The sequence below is a fragment of the Syngnathoides biaculeatus genome, chromosome 7, assembly GCF_019802595.1.
Source record: "Syngnathoides biaculeatus isolate LvHL_M chromosome 7, ASM1980259v1, whole genome shotgun sequence".
Taxonomy (NCBI): domain Eukaryota; kingdom Metazoa; phylum Chordata; class Actinopteri; order Syngnathiformes; family Syngnathidae; genus Syngnathoides; species Syngnathoides biaculeatus.
In genome coordinates, this window is record NC_084646.1 from 32,127,662 (window position 1) to 32,143,122 (window position 15,461).

The following is a 15,461-nucleotide window of genomic DNA, read 5'->3' on the forward strand; positions in this document are numbered from 1 at the left end:
ATGACCTCAGTGCTATTACAACAGCATGGCACTAGGCTCAAACCAGTATCTTATTATTGACAATATCTCGAGCCTGTTGACCCTGCGACCCCCTACTGTGTCCAAGCAGTAGTGGCAGCCGCACTGGGGGTACTGGCATCAGCTGAGGTAGTCCTATATCATCAGTTGACCCTAAAGGTGCCACATGCAGTTTCGGCATTATTACTAGAATCAAAAATGTCTTTTCTTTCACTGGCTAGTCACCCATTATGTACAGCGACCTTACGATCACAGCCATATTTAATTGTTGAGCATTGTACAACCTGAACCCAGCGACACTTATGCCTACACCACATGATGGCATACCACATGATTGTATAGCTGAAACCGATGTAATAAACAAACCCAAACCAGACATTACTGACATACCACTGTCAGGGGAGGATGTCATATTTGTTGATGGGTCGCCTTTTAAAGATGAGTATGGAAAAAATCATGTGGGCTATGCAGTGACGACAGTCACGAATATTGCTGCGGCAGGAAAACTAGCATCAAATATGTCTACCCAAGCAGCTGAGCTTGTTGCTCTCATTCAGGCATGCAAACTACATATGGGCAGGGCTGTAACAATATTTATTGACAGTCAGTATGCATATAGCTCAGCCCATACATTTTGCAGGCAATGGTAGCTCCGGGGTTTTATTACAACAACAGGAAAGAAGGTCTAACATAAGCAATTGCTCATTGACCTTCTGGCAGCTATTCAGCTTCCATTATCGTTGGCTGTCTGTAAATGTGAGGCACATCTTAAAGGAAATGACCTAGTTGTGGTAGGAAATAGGTTTGTGTGTCAGGCAGCAAAAACTGCGGCTGCCGGAAATACCTTCCTTTGTAAAGCTGAGGTCATAACTGATGATCAGGAAGACTTGCAGGATATTCTTAAGGAATGACAAAAACATGTATCTGATGCAGAGAAGCACTTTTGGATAAAAAAAAAAAAACGGGGGGAGGAGAGGGCACCTTGGACAATGGTCTCTATAGCGGTCCGGATAACAAGCCGTAGCTTCCACGGTCTATGTTCTCCTGGGCAGCAACTGTGACACTTGGTCTTTGCCATGTGTCATCAGGAGGGATGGCTGACCAAGTAAACGGGCAGTTTAATTCATTTGTGTTCACGCAATATGCAAAGAATTTTTGCAGACAATGTTTAATCTGGATAAAAGATAATCCACAGTAAAACCAAAAAGGGGCTCATTTCCAGAGCCTGGGCATCCATTTCATACAATACATATGGATTTTATTCAATTGTCTAATTCATAAGGTTATGAATACTGTTTGATTATCATTGATATGTTTTCAAAATGGGTTGAACTATTCCCCACAGCCAAACCGGATTATTTAACCATGGCTAAAGCATTATGCAAAAACACAATACCAACATTTGGAATCCCGAGAGTTATCAGGAGTGACAATGGTTCTCATTTCGTGAATGTTATAGATAGGTTATCAGAGCACTTCAAGACAAATCTGAAAATGCATTGAATTTATCACCCATAAAGTGCTGGGTTAGTTGAGAGAACAAATTGTACTATAAAAAATCAGTTGATCAAAATTATGAAGGAGACAGGGAGACCATCGCCTGACTGTATTGACATTGTAAAAAATGAATATGCATATCCTGCCTGTAGAAGGGAAAAGTCTAACCCCTTTTGAACTGTGCAATGGATGGAAGGCCATCCACTATACCAGACTTGACACTGAAAACAAAGGACACCCCGGACTCATGACATGACATGACTTGGCCTATTATATGAAGAAGACGTTTGAATATAGCGAATTTCGCCATGCCAATGAACTGCCAGATATGCCATTGTCCCTACAGCATAATCGACGTCCAATCACAATTGGAGATTGGGTATTCATCAAGGTCATCAAGAGGAAAACGTGGTCGGACGAGTGGTGAGAGGGGCCCTACCAAGTGCTGATTGCCACCCACAGCTGTGAAGGTGGAAGGAAGGACCAACTGGATTCATCTATCCCAGGTGAAACATCGGCTGCTTGGCGACCTGGCAACAGGGTGACCTCCCCCAACTCCCAAAGCTCCCACAAGTGAACAGAGTTTCCGTGAAGGTTAAGTCCTCGTAACCTCTGAGCTTCCTACACTGCAACGATATGCAACACCATCAACCAACGGCTGATCATCGCAACCAGTCTCCTTCCAATTATGGGCACACTGTCATATGGCCTCTTACTTGTGAAACTGAACTATGATCGACACCAGAGTGAGCAGAGAAACCATGAAGAATTCCGTGAGAAACATCTGTATGAAAAGGTCATGGTAAGATCTAGATGGGGGGAGGTTCCACCACCCCCACTGCCATTCCCTCTCAAACCGAAGGAAAGACCGAGGCATGAAGCAATGCAAAAAGGTCATGGTCTGGTTTACTACCCCAGTCAACAGTGCTCAAACCAAAGTAGTCATGTCTCCTTAATAGAGGCCTGTGTAAAGGTAAACCAAACTCTCTCATTTAAGATCCCTTACTCAGAATTCAAATATGGCGAAAAAAAAGTCTCAAACCTCTAACAAATGGTTCCCCAGGAAGTTATCACTATTATGTCATGATCGGGCAGCGTGATAACTCTTGGGGGAACACAGTAGCATATTCAGGAGAAAATTGGAAACCATATCCAACAACCGCTCTGCGTAAACAATGGAAATCTATAATAAAATTTACCTGGCTACCACACAATATCGTAATAACGATAAATATGACTAATAAGCAAAACTCATTATTATTATCTTATGCTATTGAGACTCTAAGCAAACTACTCAGGTCCAGCTAAGGACCCTTTTGTTGATGTTATTGTATGTAAGGATCCCCTGACGGCTAATCCAGTTCCCACATACATTTCTGTCGGTCAGGCAGATCAGAAGGTTCATGGATTAGACCCCTATAAGCTGTCCCCAAATAAGATCATCTATCTGGTCGCAGGCACAGATGTCACCAAGAACATCTGGGTTACAGCTGCACACCAAGCTACTCAAGGGGTTAATGAGGGTTGTGTGGTTTGTTTTAAGGCCCGTCCCTCTTTGTTCCCCACACCCGCCATCCCCGATACTGTAAATTGCAGTTTGTTGGTGTCATCCACAAAAAATGTGATGCTTACTAATGCACCCATGTGTGATACATTCGGAAAGGTCTACCCTCCCCTTAAATCGAGCCACCAGCCACCTTATTTGCAGGTGCCTCATGAGTGGGATTATACTTGTGTAGCTAGTAACTGCACCGGCACCACATACTCATCCATTGGAACAGTGCCAACTGCTATGTGTAACAAAACAATCTCTCTACCAACAGACATTCTACATGGGTACCAGTGGCGGAATGTCTGGTGGTGGTGTGGGGAGATATCCTTAGGGGTCATCTCCCCAAAAATTGGACAAGATCTTATACCCATGTGGTTCTGATCTTTCCGGCCCATATAGCTGTGGTCAAGCCAACGTTCCAGAACCACAGGGTAAAATGTGGTGTCACTACTTTTTTCCGTCGATGTGATATTTAATGATGCGCTACAATATTGATTTTGTTTTTTGTCGCGAGCTGCCATAAGTTTGAAAGTACGACAAAATTCGTTTGAACGTAATATATATATATATATATATATATATATATATATTATATATATATATAGGGTTAGGGTTATATAATAAGGTTATAAGGGTTATATAATATAAAATTTCATTCATTTAAAATCTTTCACAAAAACTAGCCGCATGCAAAGGTAGGGACCGCCATTGTTTTTTTAAAAAATGGTTCAAATCATGTATTTTAGGAACCAAATCATTCCTTGGAATGTGGGTAATTAGTATATAACACATTTTTTTGATTACCTATTAATATTGTTGGTCTACATGCTAAAAAAAAAAAAAAAACAAGAAAAATTTGTGCTTTTTTGCAAAAACGTGAAAAAATTGGTCAGAGCTTGTTTAATTCTATATTATAGTATTTAGTATTCTATCAGTTTCTATTTTTTTAACTTTTTATTCAGATTATACATTAATACATCAGATGATCAATTATCCCATCCTTTTATAAAATATTATTCAAAATCCAACAAAAAATGTGGTTACATGTGTAATTTTCCTTAAGTTTGCCTATGAAAATTATAATAAGAATGTATTTATATTTATTATAATAATATGAAAAAATAAGCGTGGGCATGCCTGATTAACTGGTGCGCTCTGTCATGCAGAAATCTCTTTTATGAGGATTTTCTGGAGTTTCACCTCAGCCTCATTCAATTAATTTGTTTTGGCGTGGGGCTGACACTCTTCAAGCTCATCTGTAATAGATAAGCTGCATGCTCTATCAGATTTAACTCTGGTTCTTGACTTTAACAGTCTAAAATATTCCACTCCCCTCAAATGTAAGTAAAAATGTAAATCAGTTTTTATGATGGGAGTGTGCTGTGGATCATTGTAGAGGTGTCACAATTTCATTGATTAACTGACAATGATGTTTTTGTATTTTTACTGTTTTGTATTTTTTTGTATTTGTATTACTCGTATTTGACCAACAAGTTCATCAACAACTATTTTGGTAATGATTCATCATTTAGAGTCATTGTTGACCTTAAAATTGTCCAAATCCTCTGAATCCAGACTCTCAGTAAATATTCTCTTGTATATATAGTCCATGAAAACAATCCAGTGTGGGCTTGCTCATTTGTGGTTCACTCTATGCAAACCTGTGTATTTACGAATTTTGGTCTCCAAGTTTTTTTGTTTTTTTTAAGCTTACAGTATTTTCACAATTTTTGAAATCTTACGCTATTTACATTCCACTAAGAGTGTCCCAAAGCATGCTGGGGGTGTTTAAAATGGATGTTTTGTGTCAATTATTTCGTGTCATTCTTTTGTTATTTTTATTATTTGCTATTTATGCTATTCTGTTCGCTGTGGAATGATAATTTTAGTTTCAATTTGACACGGTGAGTGTGTACAACATCGTCAACAATGACCTGCCTGCACACGCAGTGTTTGGGGCACTGTAAGCTTTTTCTACTTACAGATATGAATTGAAATTGCTCCTCATTGCCTCAGACCGCCATCATGTGATAGCTTATATCCACGTTAAAACATGTGCTGGTCTGCACGCTAAGAGTGTAACCAGTGTGTATTGATGCTGCATCCATTATTTGTGTATTTTTGTGATTTCGAGGGTGTGTAAAGAACGTAACCCCCGCAAATCACGGGAACATTACGATTATTTTTTGTGTAGTAAAAATAAATTGGTGATCAACTCTAGTGCAAAATAAAATTCCATTTCATTATTCAGTTAAACAAATCAATAGAATAATCAATTCTAAAAATAGTCAGAAATATTCTTGCTGCTTGGAAATTGATCTCAGGCAAAAAGGGTTATGGTGACTTCTGAGTCTTGCTGTTGCTTCTTTTTCTGCTGTTATCAATGAAGATTAAAGACCCCATCTGATAGGAAGCCATGGAAGTCCAAGCCATGAAATTACCTCCAGTAAATTTCACAGATGATCTTGTATATTCAGGATTACATGTATCTCTAGCAAAGCCTCACTGACAGGAAAACCATTATTTTAGTTCATGTTAATCTTTGTTTCTTCATTTCACTCGGATTTTGAGGATCATCAAAACACTTTTTTTTTTTTAACAAAGCCATGCACTTCTATTGTTCTTGTTAATGACTTGGTTTAGCCTTTGCACTATTATTGATGTTCATGACGTTTTTCATACTTTCTGGACATTGTCGCTGATATCACTAACAGTAGTTTTAGCGTCTTTCTTTATAGCCTTTCATGTTTCTGTCATCAATAACTGTTCTTTTCTTTGGTCTGTGGAGTCAGTATCTCATACATCGGTTTCCCATCTTCTTTCAGCTTCACAATTGCTTGATATTCATCCAGTAACCTCTGTTAATCCTCTAACTAACTTTAGTATCAACGTTGTCTTCAGAGATAAAACCAAAATCTGAATGTAATGTTTGAATAATCACTCTTCCTGTACTATGACACATGATTAACAAATCACTCTCTTTAACATCATCCAAAGTTTTGGCACGTGATTGGAGTGTGGAATCAAACAAAATGTGTTGTCTTTTAAGTTGTATGTCTGATCCAGGTAAAAATACCTGAAAATAAATATTTATCTCTCAATCAATCAAACAATCAATCAAATCTTCTTCTTCTTTTCCTTTCGGCTTGTCCCGTTAGGGGTCGCCACAGCGTGCCATCTTAGCCTATCTTCTGCATCTTCCTCTCTAACCCCAACTGCCCTCACATCTTCCCTCACCACATCCATAAACCTTCTCTTTGGTCTTCCTCTCGCTCTTTTGCCTGGCAGCTCCATCCTCAGCACCCTTCCACCAATATACTCACTCTCTCGCCTCTGGACATGTCCAAACAATCGAAGTCTGCTTTCTTGAACCTTGTCTCGAAAACATCCAACTTTGGCTGTCCCTCTAATGAGCTCATATCTAATCCAATCCAACGTGCTCACTCCTAGAGAGAACCTCAACATCTTCATTTCTGCTACCTCCAGTTCTGCTTCCTGTTGTTTCTTCAGTGCCACCGTCTCTAATCCGTACATCATGGCCGGCCTCACCACTGTTTTGTAAACTTTGCCCTTCATCCTAGCAGAGACTCTTCTGTCACATAACACACTAGACACCTTTCGCCAGCTGTTCCAACCTGCTTGGACCCGTTTCTTCACTTCCTTACCACACTCACCATTGTTCTGGATTGTTGACCCTAAATATTTGAAGTCCTCCACCCTCGCTATCTCTTCTCCCTGTAGCCTCACTCTTCCCCCTCCACCTTTCTCATTCACGCACATATATTCTGTTTTACTCCGGCTAATCTTCATTCCTCTCCTTTCCAGTGCATGTCTCCATCTTTCCAATTGTTCCTCTGCATGCTCCCTGCTTTCACTACATATCACAATATCATCTGTGAACATCATGGTCAAAGGGGATTCCAGTCTAACCTCATCTGTCAGCCTATCCATTACCACTGCAAACAGGAAGGGGCTCAGAGCTGATCCCTGATGCAGTCCCACCTCCACCTTAAATTCTTCTGTCACACCTAAAGCACACCTCACCATTGTTCTGCTGCCATCATACATGTCCTATACTATTTTAACTTACTTCTCTGCCACACCAGTCTTACGCATGCAGTACCACAGTTCCTCTCTTGGTACTCTGTCATAGGCTTTCTCTAGATCCACAAAGACACCATGTATCTCCTTCTGACCTTCTCTCTACTTTTCCATTAGCATCCTCAAGGCAAATAATCCATCTGTGGTACTCTTTCTAGGCATGAAACCATACTGTTGCTCGCAGATACTTACTTCTGTCCTGAGTCTAGCCTCCACTACTCTTTCCCATAACTTCATTGTGTGGCTCATCAACTTTATTCCTCTATAATTCCCACAGCTCTGAACATCCCCTTTGTTCTTAAAAATGGGAACTAGAACACTTTTCCTCCATTCTTCAGGCATCTTTTCACCCACTAGTATTCTGTTGAATAAGTTGCCCAAAAACTCCACAGCCATCTCTCCAAATTGCTTCCATACCTCTACCGGTATGTCATCAGGACCAACTGCCTTTCCATTTTTCATCATTTGTAGTGCCTTTCTGACTTCCCCCTTACTAATCATTGCCACTTCCTGGTCCTTCACACTTGCCTCTTCAACTCTTCCTTCTCTCTCATCTTCTTCATTCATCAACTTCTCAAAGTATTCTTTCCATCTATTTAGCAGACTACCGCCACCAGTCAACACATTTCCATCTCTATCCTTAATCACCCTTACCTGCTGCACATCCTTCCCATCTCTATCCCTCTGTCTGGTCAACCTGTAGAGATCCTTTTCTCCTTCTTTCGTGTCCAACCTGGTGTACATGTCTTCATATGCCTCTTGTTTAGCCTTTGCCACCTATACCTATGCCCTACGTCGCATCTCGATCTACTCCTTTCGCCTCTCCTCAGTCCTCTCAGTGTCCCACTTCTTCTTCGCTAATCTCTTTCCTTGTATGACTCCCTGTATTTTGGGGTTCCACCACCAAGTCTCCTTCTCCCCTTTCCTACCAGAAGACACACCAAGTACTCTCATGCCTGTCTCTCTGATTATCTTGGCTGTCGTAGTCCAGTCTTCCGGGAGCTTCTGCTGTCCATCAAGAGCCTGTCTCACCTCTTTCCGAAAGGCCGCACAACATTCTTCCTTTCTCATCTTCCACTACATGGTTCTCTGCTCTACCTTTGTCTTCTTAATCTTCCTACCCACCACCAGAGTCATCCTACACACCACCATCCTATGCTGTCGAGCTACACTCTCCCCTACCACTACTTTACAGTCAGTAATCTCCTTCAGATTACATCGTCTGCACAAAATATAATCCAACTGCGTGCTTCTTCCTCCGCTCTTGTAGGTTACTATATGTTCCTCCCTTTTCTGGAAATAAGTGTTCACTGCAGCCATCTCCATCCTTTTTGCAAAGTCCATCCCCATCTGTCCCTCAAAGTTCCTTTCCTGGATGCCATTCTTACCCATCATTTCTTCATCGCCCCCGTTTCCTTTACCAATATGTCCATTGCAATCTGCACCAATCACAACTCTCTCGCCATCTGGGATGCTCAGAACTACTTCATCTAGTTCCTTCCAGAATTTCTCTTTCAACTCTAGGTCACATCCTACCTGTGGGGCATAGCCGCTAACCATATTATACATAACACCCTCAATTTCAAATTTTAGTCTCATCACTCGATATGATACTCTTTTCACCTCCAAGACATTCTTAGCTAGCTCTTCCTTTAAAGTAACCCGTACTCCATTTCTCTTCCCATCTACTCCGTGGTAGAATAATTTAAACCCCGCTCCTAAACTTCTAGCCTTACTACCTTTCCACCTGCTCTCTTGGATGCACAGAATATCAACCTTTCTCCTAATCATCATGTCAACCAACTCCTGAGCTTGTCCTGTCATAGTCCCAACATTTAAAGTCCCTCCACTCAGTTGTAGGCTCTGTGCATTCCTCTTTTTCTTCTGACGACGGATCCGATTTCCTCCTCTTCTTTGTCTTCGACTCACAGTAGCTGAATTTCCACCGACGCCCTGCAGGTTAGCAGTGCCGGCCGGGGGCGGGCGTTGTTAACCCGGGCCACGACCGATCTGGTATGGGATTCTTTGTTTGGCACAGTTTTTACCCCGGATGCCCTTCCTGACGCAACCCTCTGCATTTTTCCGGGCTTGGGACCGGCCTACGAATTGCACTGGTTTGTGCCCCCATTAATGTCATGATATCCCTTTAATGTCATTATATGCTGTGCATTTAACGAAATGATGAGTGCTTCGCCACAAGGTGCAAGGTGCAATAAAATAGAATAAAAATCGAAGAACATCTTAGGTAAAAACAATAGACAAAATATCAAGGCACAGTTATTGCTAAAATAGATAAATAAATAAATGCACAAAACTCCCGTTGCATAATATTCCATTACAGTACTGTTATTTCAGTGGTTTGAGTTCAAGGAGTTGATGCCTCTGGGAAAAAAGCTGTCCTTGAATCTGGTTGTCCGTGTTTTGTGGGACCTGTAAAGTCTCTTACATACATCGTTTGATGTAAAACCCAAATGTTTTCAATCTACAGTATGGGGAAAAAAAATAAGAAATTGGGCTCACTATACCAGAACTATTCGAGGAGATTGCATGTCAGCATAGCGGTCATAATCATAACCATCTCATCTGGTTTCTATACAGGAAGCTGCACTGTACAAGGAATTTCATCCACATGAACCTATTTGTGTCATTCATCTTGAGAGCTATTTCTGTCTTCATCAAATATAGTGTGTTGCATTCCAAGGAGGACAGTGAGCTTTGCTTTATTCACACTGTGAGTAACATACACAGCACCCACGTGGATATTGTCCTCAAAGGACCTACAGTAACTAATACTTTGAACATTTGAACACACAACAACAGCACTTATCCATAGTTGCTGAGTGAAAAAACTAAGAAGAAAAAAATCTCCCCAAATGAGACGCACTTGTAATTTTAGGTGCTTTCTGATAACATAGATAGTTTTCAGCCAAATTTTCATTTACATCAAAACCTGCCTGATTGACACATCAGACTACTGACGTCAGTGACAGAATGACAAGTACATTTCCTTGCAATAGTATGTTTTGAGTGGTCTGTTATGGCCCTGCCGGTCCCTGTCCTTGACGTACCGGTCACCGAGGTGGCACGCACTTGCCGCAATCGGCGGAGCTGCACACCTACGCCTCGTCTCTAGTAATTACGTCCCAGTTATATAGAACCACACATACAGTCTGGCCTTTGCCAGATCGTAGCTTCATGCCTTGTTCCCACACTCTCATAATCCCGTTCCTGATCTCCCGTGTACCAACTCCTGCCTGGCCACTGGCCTGCCTCCTACGCCTGACGCTCTTGTTACTGCTGCTCCCCTTGACTGCCTGCCTGATCGCCGACATTGGACTGAATAAATACATTTCCCGAACTCCCTCTACATCCCCTGAGTCGTGCAATTGTGTCTAACCCCGTGTTCTGGTTGTGACACCGTCACCTTATCGTGGTGTAGGGGTTTGTGTGTCCCAATGATCCTAGGAGCTAAATTGTCTGGGGCTTTATGACATGGAAAAAGATGACGCACTGTGGTGACCTCTAATGGGAAAAGTCGAAAGGAAGAGTAGAAGTTGGACTCCGCCAAGGCTGCTTTTTGTCAGCGATAAAAACTCCATAACTTTTATGGATAGAATCTCTAGGTGCAGCCAAGGCATATTGTACTCGTGGTCAGTACGACATCTCTACTTTTTGCAGATGATGTGGAACTGTTGGTTTCATCAAGCAGTGACAGTTCTCAGCCAAGTATGAAGCAGTTGACATGAAAATTAACTCAAAATTAAAGACCATGGTCCTTAGTCAGAAAAGGGTGGAATGCCCTCTCTGGATAAGGGACGAGATCCCGCCCCAAGTAGAGGAGTTCAACAATCTTGGGGTCTTATTCACGAGTAAGGGATGAATGGAACGGGAGCTAACAGCCAGATCAGTGCATCCTCTACGGTGATGCAGACTTTGTATCATTCCATTGTGGTGAAGAAAGGCCTTAGGTGAAAGGTGAAACTCTCAATTTACTGGTTATCTACAGTACTACCCTCACCTATGGTCATGAACTGTGGGTCATGACCGAAAGAATAAGATCCCAGATACAAGCGGCTGAAAAGAGTTACCTCTGCAGGGTGTCCGGGCTCTCCTTTTGAAATAGGGTGAGAAGCTCCTTAATCTAGGAGGGGCTTGGAGTGCAGCCTGTACTCCGAATTGAGAGGAGTCAGATGAGGTGCCGTAGTCATATGATTAGGATGCCTCCTGGACGCCTTCCTGGTGAGGTGTTCCGGGCACCGCCACCAGGGAGGAGACCCCGGAATGACCCAGGACACACTGGAGAAACTATGACATTCGGCAGATCTGGATCCCCACGTAAGAACTCATGGAAGTGGGATGGGAGATGGAACTTAGGGCTTACCTATTAAATTTACTGTCCCTGTGCCCTGACCTCAGATAAGCAGAAGAAAATGGATGGTTTCTTATTAAATCAATACTATTGCTCTGTGCCCACTTTGTCTATTTTTCACAATGTAAATCAATTTGAATAGTGAGGGGAAAAAAAATCTACTCTCACACTGTCTGAGAAGTGTTGTAGGATTCTATCAAATTTTCCTCATTCTGAAAAAACAACAACAAAAAAGGTTTCACTTCAGCCTGGATGTTTTGAAAGAAAATAATGAGTGAAAATAGAGAGGTTATTTACATTTAAGTAGGCTTGTTTGGTTAGAATTCTTTGGTGTAATGCTTTGTTGCAGAAGGAAGCTGCATGTGCCATATGGAGGTAAATGAGCGCAAATTAGTTTCTGCCCTCTCCACAGGTTTAGTCACCTCACTGGTGTATTGAAAAGGAGTCTCAGGAGATGATGACACAGGCCTTTGCTTTCGTGATGTTAAAGACTTTTCGTCCGGTCGGTGGGTGTGTGACCGCAATGAACTATGTAGGGCATAGCTGGTGGCTGGTACCTTGTTCATAGCATAATAATCAATAACAGTGCAATAAATTTGCCATTTTTTTCGCATATTACATTAGCAATTGAACATGAATTTGGAGTGCTGTTGTGTTAATGTGAGTGCAAATACCGTAATTTCTCGAGTATAATGCACCCCAAAGTATAATGCGCTCGCCCAAAGTTCACAAAAAAAAAAATCTGGAAAATCCTTTTACCTATGTACAATACACACCACCAATTTGCTGCTACCCATATGCTGAAAATATGAGGAATTATCTTTATTTATATTTTGTTAGGTTTGTACTTCAATTTTTTTTAAACTGTCTGTACAACAATCAATACTAATCATTGTGCATGTACTGATCTAGCAGTAATATATAACTCGGGACAGGCCACAGGAGACACTTGTCCTGGTCCCTGTAATTGTCAGAACAGAATCCCTCAACCAACTAAAATAAATGCTCAATGATGCCATAACATTTTATTAATACTGTTGATAACACATATTACAGTCTTGAATAAATATTTAACACTGTTTGACTTTTGAAATATTGTATTATATATTTGTGCATAAAACGTTTGTGCACACTGCAGTTTATCCACTACTTTACATCCTTCGCCAAGCCTTCAAAAGAAGCATCTGACTCATCTCCAATCCGAAAAAGATCCATTGTAGTTACCTTTGGTGCATCACTGTCGAACTCATCATTGATGAGTTGGTCCACTTCCAGTGCCTCCTGCATTGGATCTCGAAAATCCCATCTTGCTCCCACAGCACGTCATCCTCTGTGCCAGCCATGGCATTTGTGAGGAAATATGTTTTGAATCCAAGAGTTTTGGTTCAGCACCGCGCCCTCTCACCCTCCTTTCGGCTACAATCTGTAGCAGCTTTCTAGTGGATATCAAACCAAGTGAGCTCAAAGTACGTAGAAATGAGTGGAATGGGCACATTAAAAAAAAAAAAAAAAGCAAGCATTTCAATTGTGTACGCTCTCCCGTTTTTTTTTTTTTTTTATGTACTCACTACGCCCTTACTTCGTAGTTTGAGTACACATTGTTTTGACAACGACTTGAAGCAATTAGGCTCTCGTTGTTTTGGACTGCCGCACTGCTTCCGGGTTCCTCATGTCAGCGATGACACATTTATTTTTAAAGTGGCTTCACAACTAGTCATTGTAGTCGACATTTTTTGTCTTGGTTTGAGTTAAAACAGCTGCAATGTGAGATGGGCGGTGGCCAAAGGCGGGGACCTTGGCAATCCGATCCCCGGCTACAAAAACTAGCTCTAGGGACATGGAATGTCACCTCTCTGGCAGGGAAGGAGCCCGAGTTGGTGCATGATGTTGAGAAGTTCCGACTAGATATAGTCAGACTCACCTTTATGCACCGCTTGGGCTCTGGTACCACTCCTCTTGAGAAGGGTTGGACTCTGTTCCACTCTGGAGTTGCCCATGGGTAGAGACGCCAAGCAGGTGTGGGTATACCTATTGCCCCCCGGCTCAGGCCTGTATGTTGGGGTTTACTCCAGTAGATGAGAGGGTATCCTTCCTTCGCCTGCAGGTAGGGAGACAAGTCCTGACTGTTTGTGCTAATGCACCAAACAGCAGCTCAGAGTACCCACCCTTTTTGGAGTCCTTAGAGGCAGTGCTGGAGAGTGCCGCCTCTGGGGACTCAATTATTCTGCTGGGGGACTTAAATGCCCACGTGGGGAATGACAGTGAGACCTGGAGGGGCGTTATTGGAAAGAATAGTCCCCCCGATCAGAATCCCGAGTGGTGTTCTGTAACTGGACTTCTGTGGTCATCACGGATTGTTCATAACGAACACCCTGTTAAGGCATAAGGGTGTCCACATGTCCACCTGGCACCAGGACACCCTAGGTCGCAGTTCGATGATTCACTTTGTGGTTGTGTCATCGGACTTGCGACCGCATCTCTTGGACACTCAGATGAAGAGACCGGCGGAGCTGTCAACTGATCACCACCTAGTGGTGCGTTGGCGCCGATGGTAGGGGAAGATGCCGGTTCAACGTGGCAGGCCCAAACGTATTGTGAGGGTCTGCTGGGAACGGCTGGAAGATTCCCCTGTCAAAAGGAATTTCAATTCCCACCTCCGAAAGAACTTTGCTCACGTCCCGGAGGAGGCGGGGGACAACCTGTCAAGCTGAAGAAGGAGTCGTATCAGAGGTACGGGCTGGCCAAGCGGATTTGAGCTTCGGTGGTCACTCTGGCAAAAACCTGGATGTGGGAGGAGTTCGGTGAGCCATGGAGAATGACTTCAGGATGGCTTCGAGGAAATTCTGGTCCAGTGTCTCAGGAAGGGGAAGCAGTGCACCGACAACACTGTGTATAGTGGGGATGGGGCGCTGCTGACCTCATCTCGGGATGCTGTGAGTCAGTGGGGAGAATATTTAGAAGAACTCATCAATTTCACCAACACACCTTCCCATGAGGAAGCTGAGTCTGGGTGTTCTGAGGCGGGCTCTTCTATCTCTGGGACTGAGGTCACCGAGGTGGTTAAAAAGCTCCTTGGTGGCAGGGCCCCGGGGTGGATGAGATTCGCCCGGAGTTCCTAAAGGCGCTGGATGTTGTTGGGCTGTCCTGGATGACATGCTTCTGCAACATTGGGTGGACATCGAGGGCAGTGCTTCTAAGGTCTATTCAGGGGTACTGGAGAGGAGGGTCCGTCAGGAAGTCGAATCTCGGTTTCAGGAGGAGCAATATGGTTTTTGTCCTGGCCGTGGAACAGTGGACCAGCTCTAGACCTATGGCAGGATCCTCGAGGGTGCGTGGGAGTTCGCTAAACCAGTCTGCATGTGTTTAGTGGACTTGGAGAAGGCATTCGACCGTGTTCCTCGGGGAGTCCTGTGGGGGGTTCTTCAGGAGTATGGGGTACTGAACCCCCTGATACGAGCTGTTCAGTCCCTGTTCGACTGCTGTCAAATTTATTGCCGGCAATAAGTCGGACTCGTTTCGGGTGAGAGTTGGACTTCGCCAAGGCTGCCCTTTGTCGCCGATTTTGTTCATAACTTTTATGGACAGAATCTCTAGGCACAGCCGAGGCGTAGAGTGTGTTCGGTTTGATGGCCTCAGCATCGCATCTCTACTCTTTGCAGATAATGTGGTTCTGTTGGCTTCATCAAGCTGTGATCTCCAGCTATCACTGAAACGGTTCACAGATAACTGTGAAGCGGCTGGGATGAGATCCTGCCCCAAATGCAGGAGTTCAAGTATCTTGGGGTCTTGTTCTCAAGTGAGGGAAGAATGGAACAGGAGATCGACAGACGGGTCGGTGCAGCATCTGCAGTGATGCAGACTTTGTATCGGTCCACTGTGGTAAAGATGGAGCTAAGTTGAAAGGCGACGCTCTCAATTTATCAG

At 43.1% G+C, this 15,461-nt stretch overlaps 1 protein-coding gene across 1 annotated transcript in view; it reads left to right on the plus strand.

Annotated features, from left to right (window-relative positions):
• The window catches only part of adcyap1r1b (adenylate cyclase activating polypeptide 1b (pituitary) receptor type I), a 37,876-nt gene that overhangs the window by 19,231 nt on the left and 3,184 nt on the right, over positions 1-15,461 (plus strand). The window contains exon 3 of the mRNA XM_061825109.1: positions 9,723-9,899. Within this exon, the coding sequence (XP_061681093.1) occupies positions 9,723-9,899 (177 nt within the window). The remainder of the gene's footprint in view (positions 1-9,722; positions 9,900-15,461) is intronic.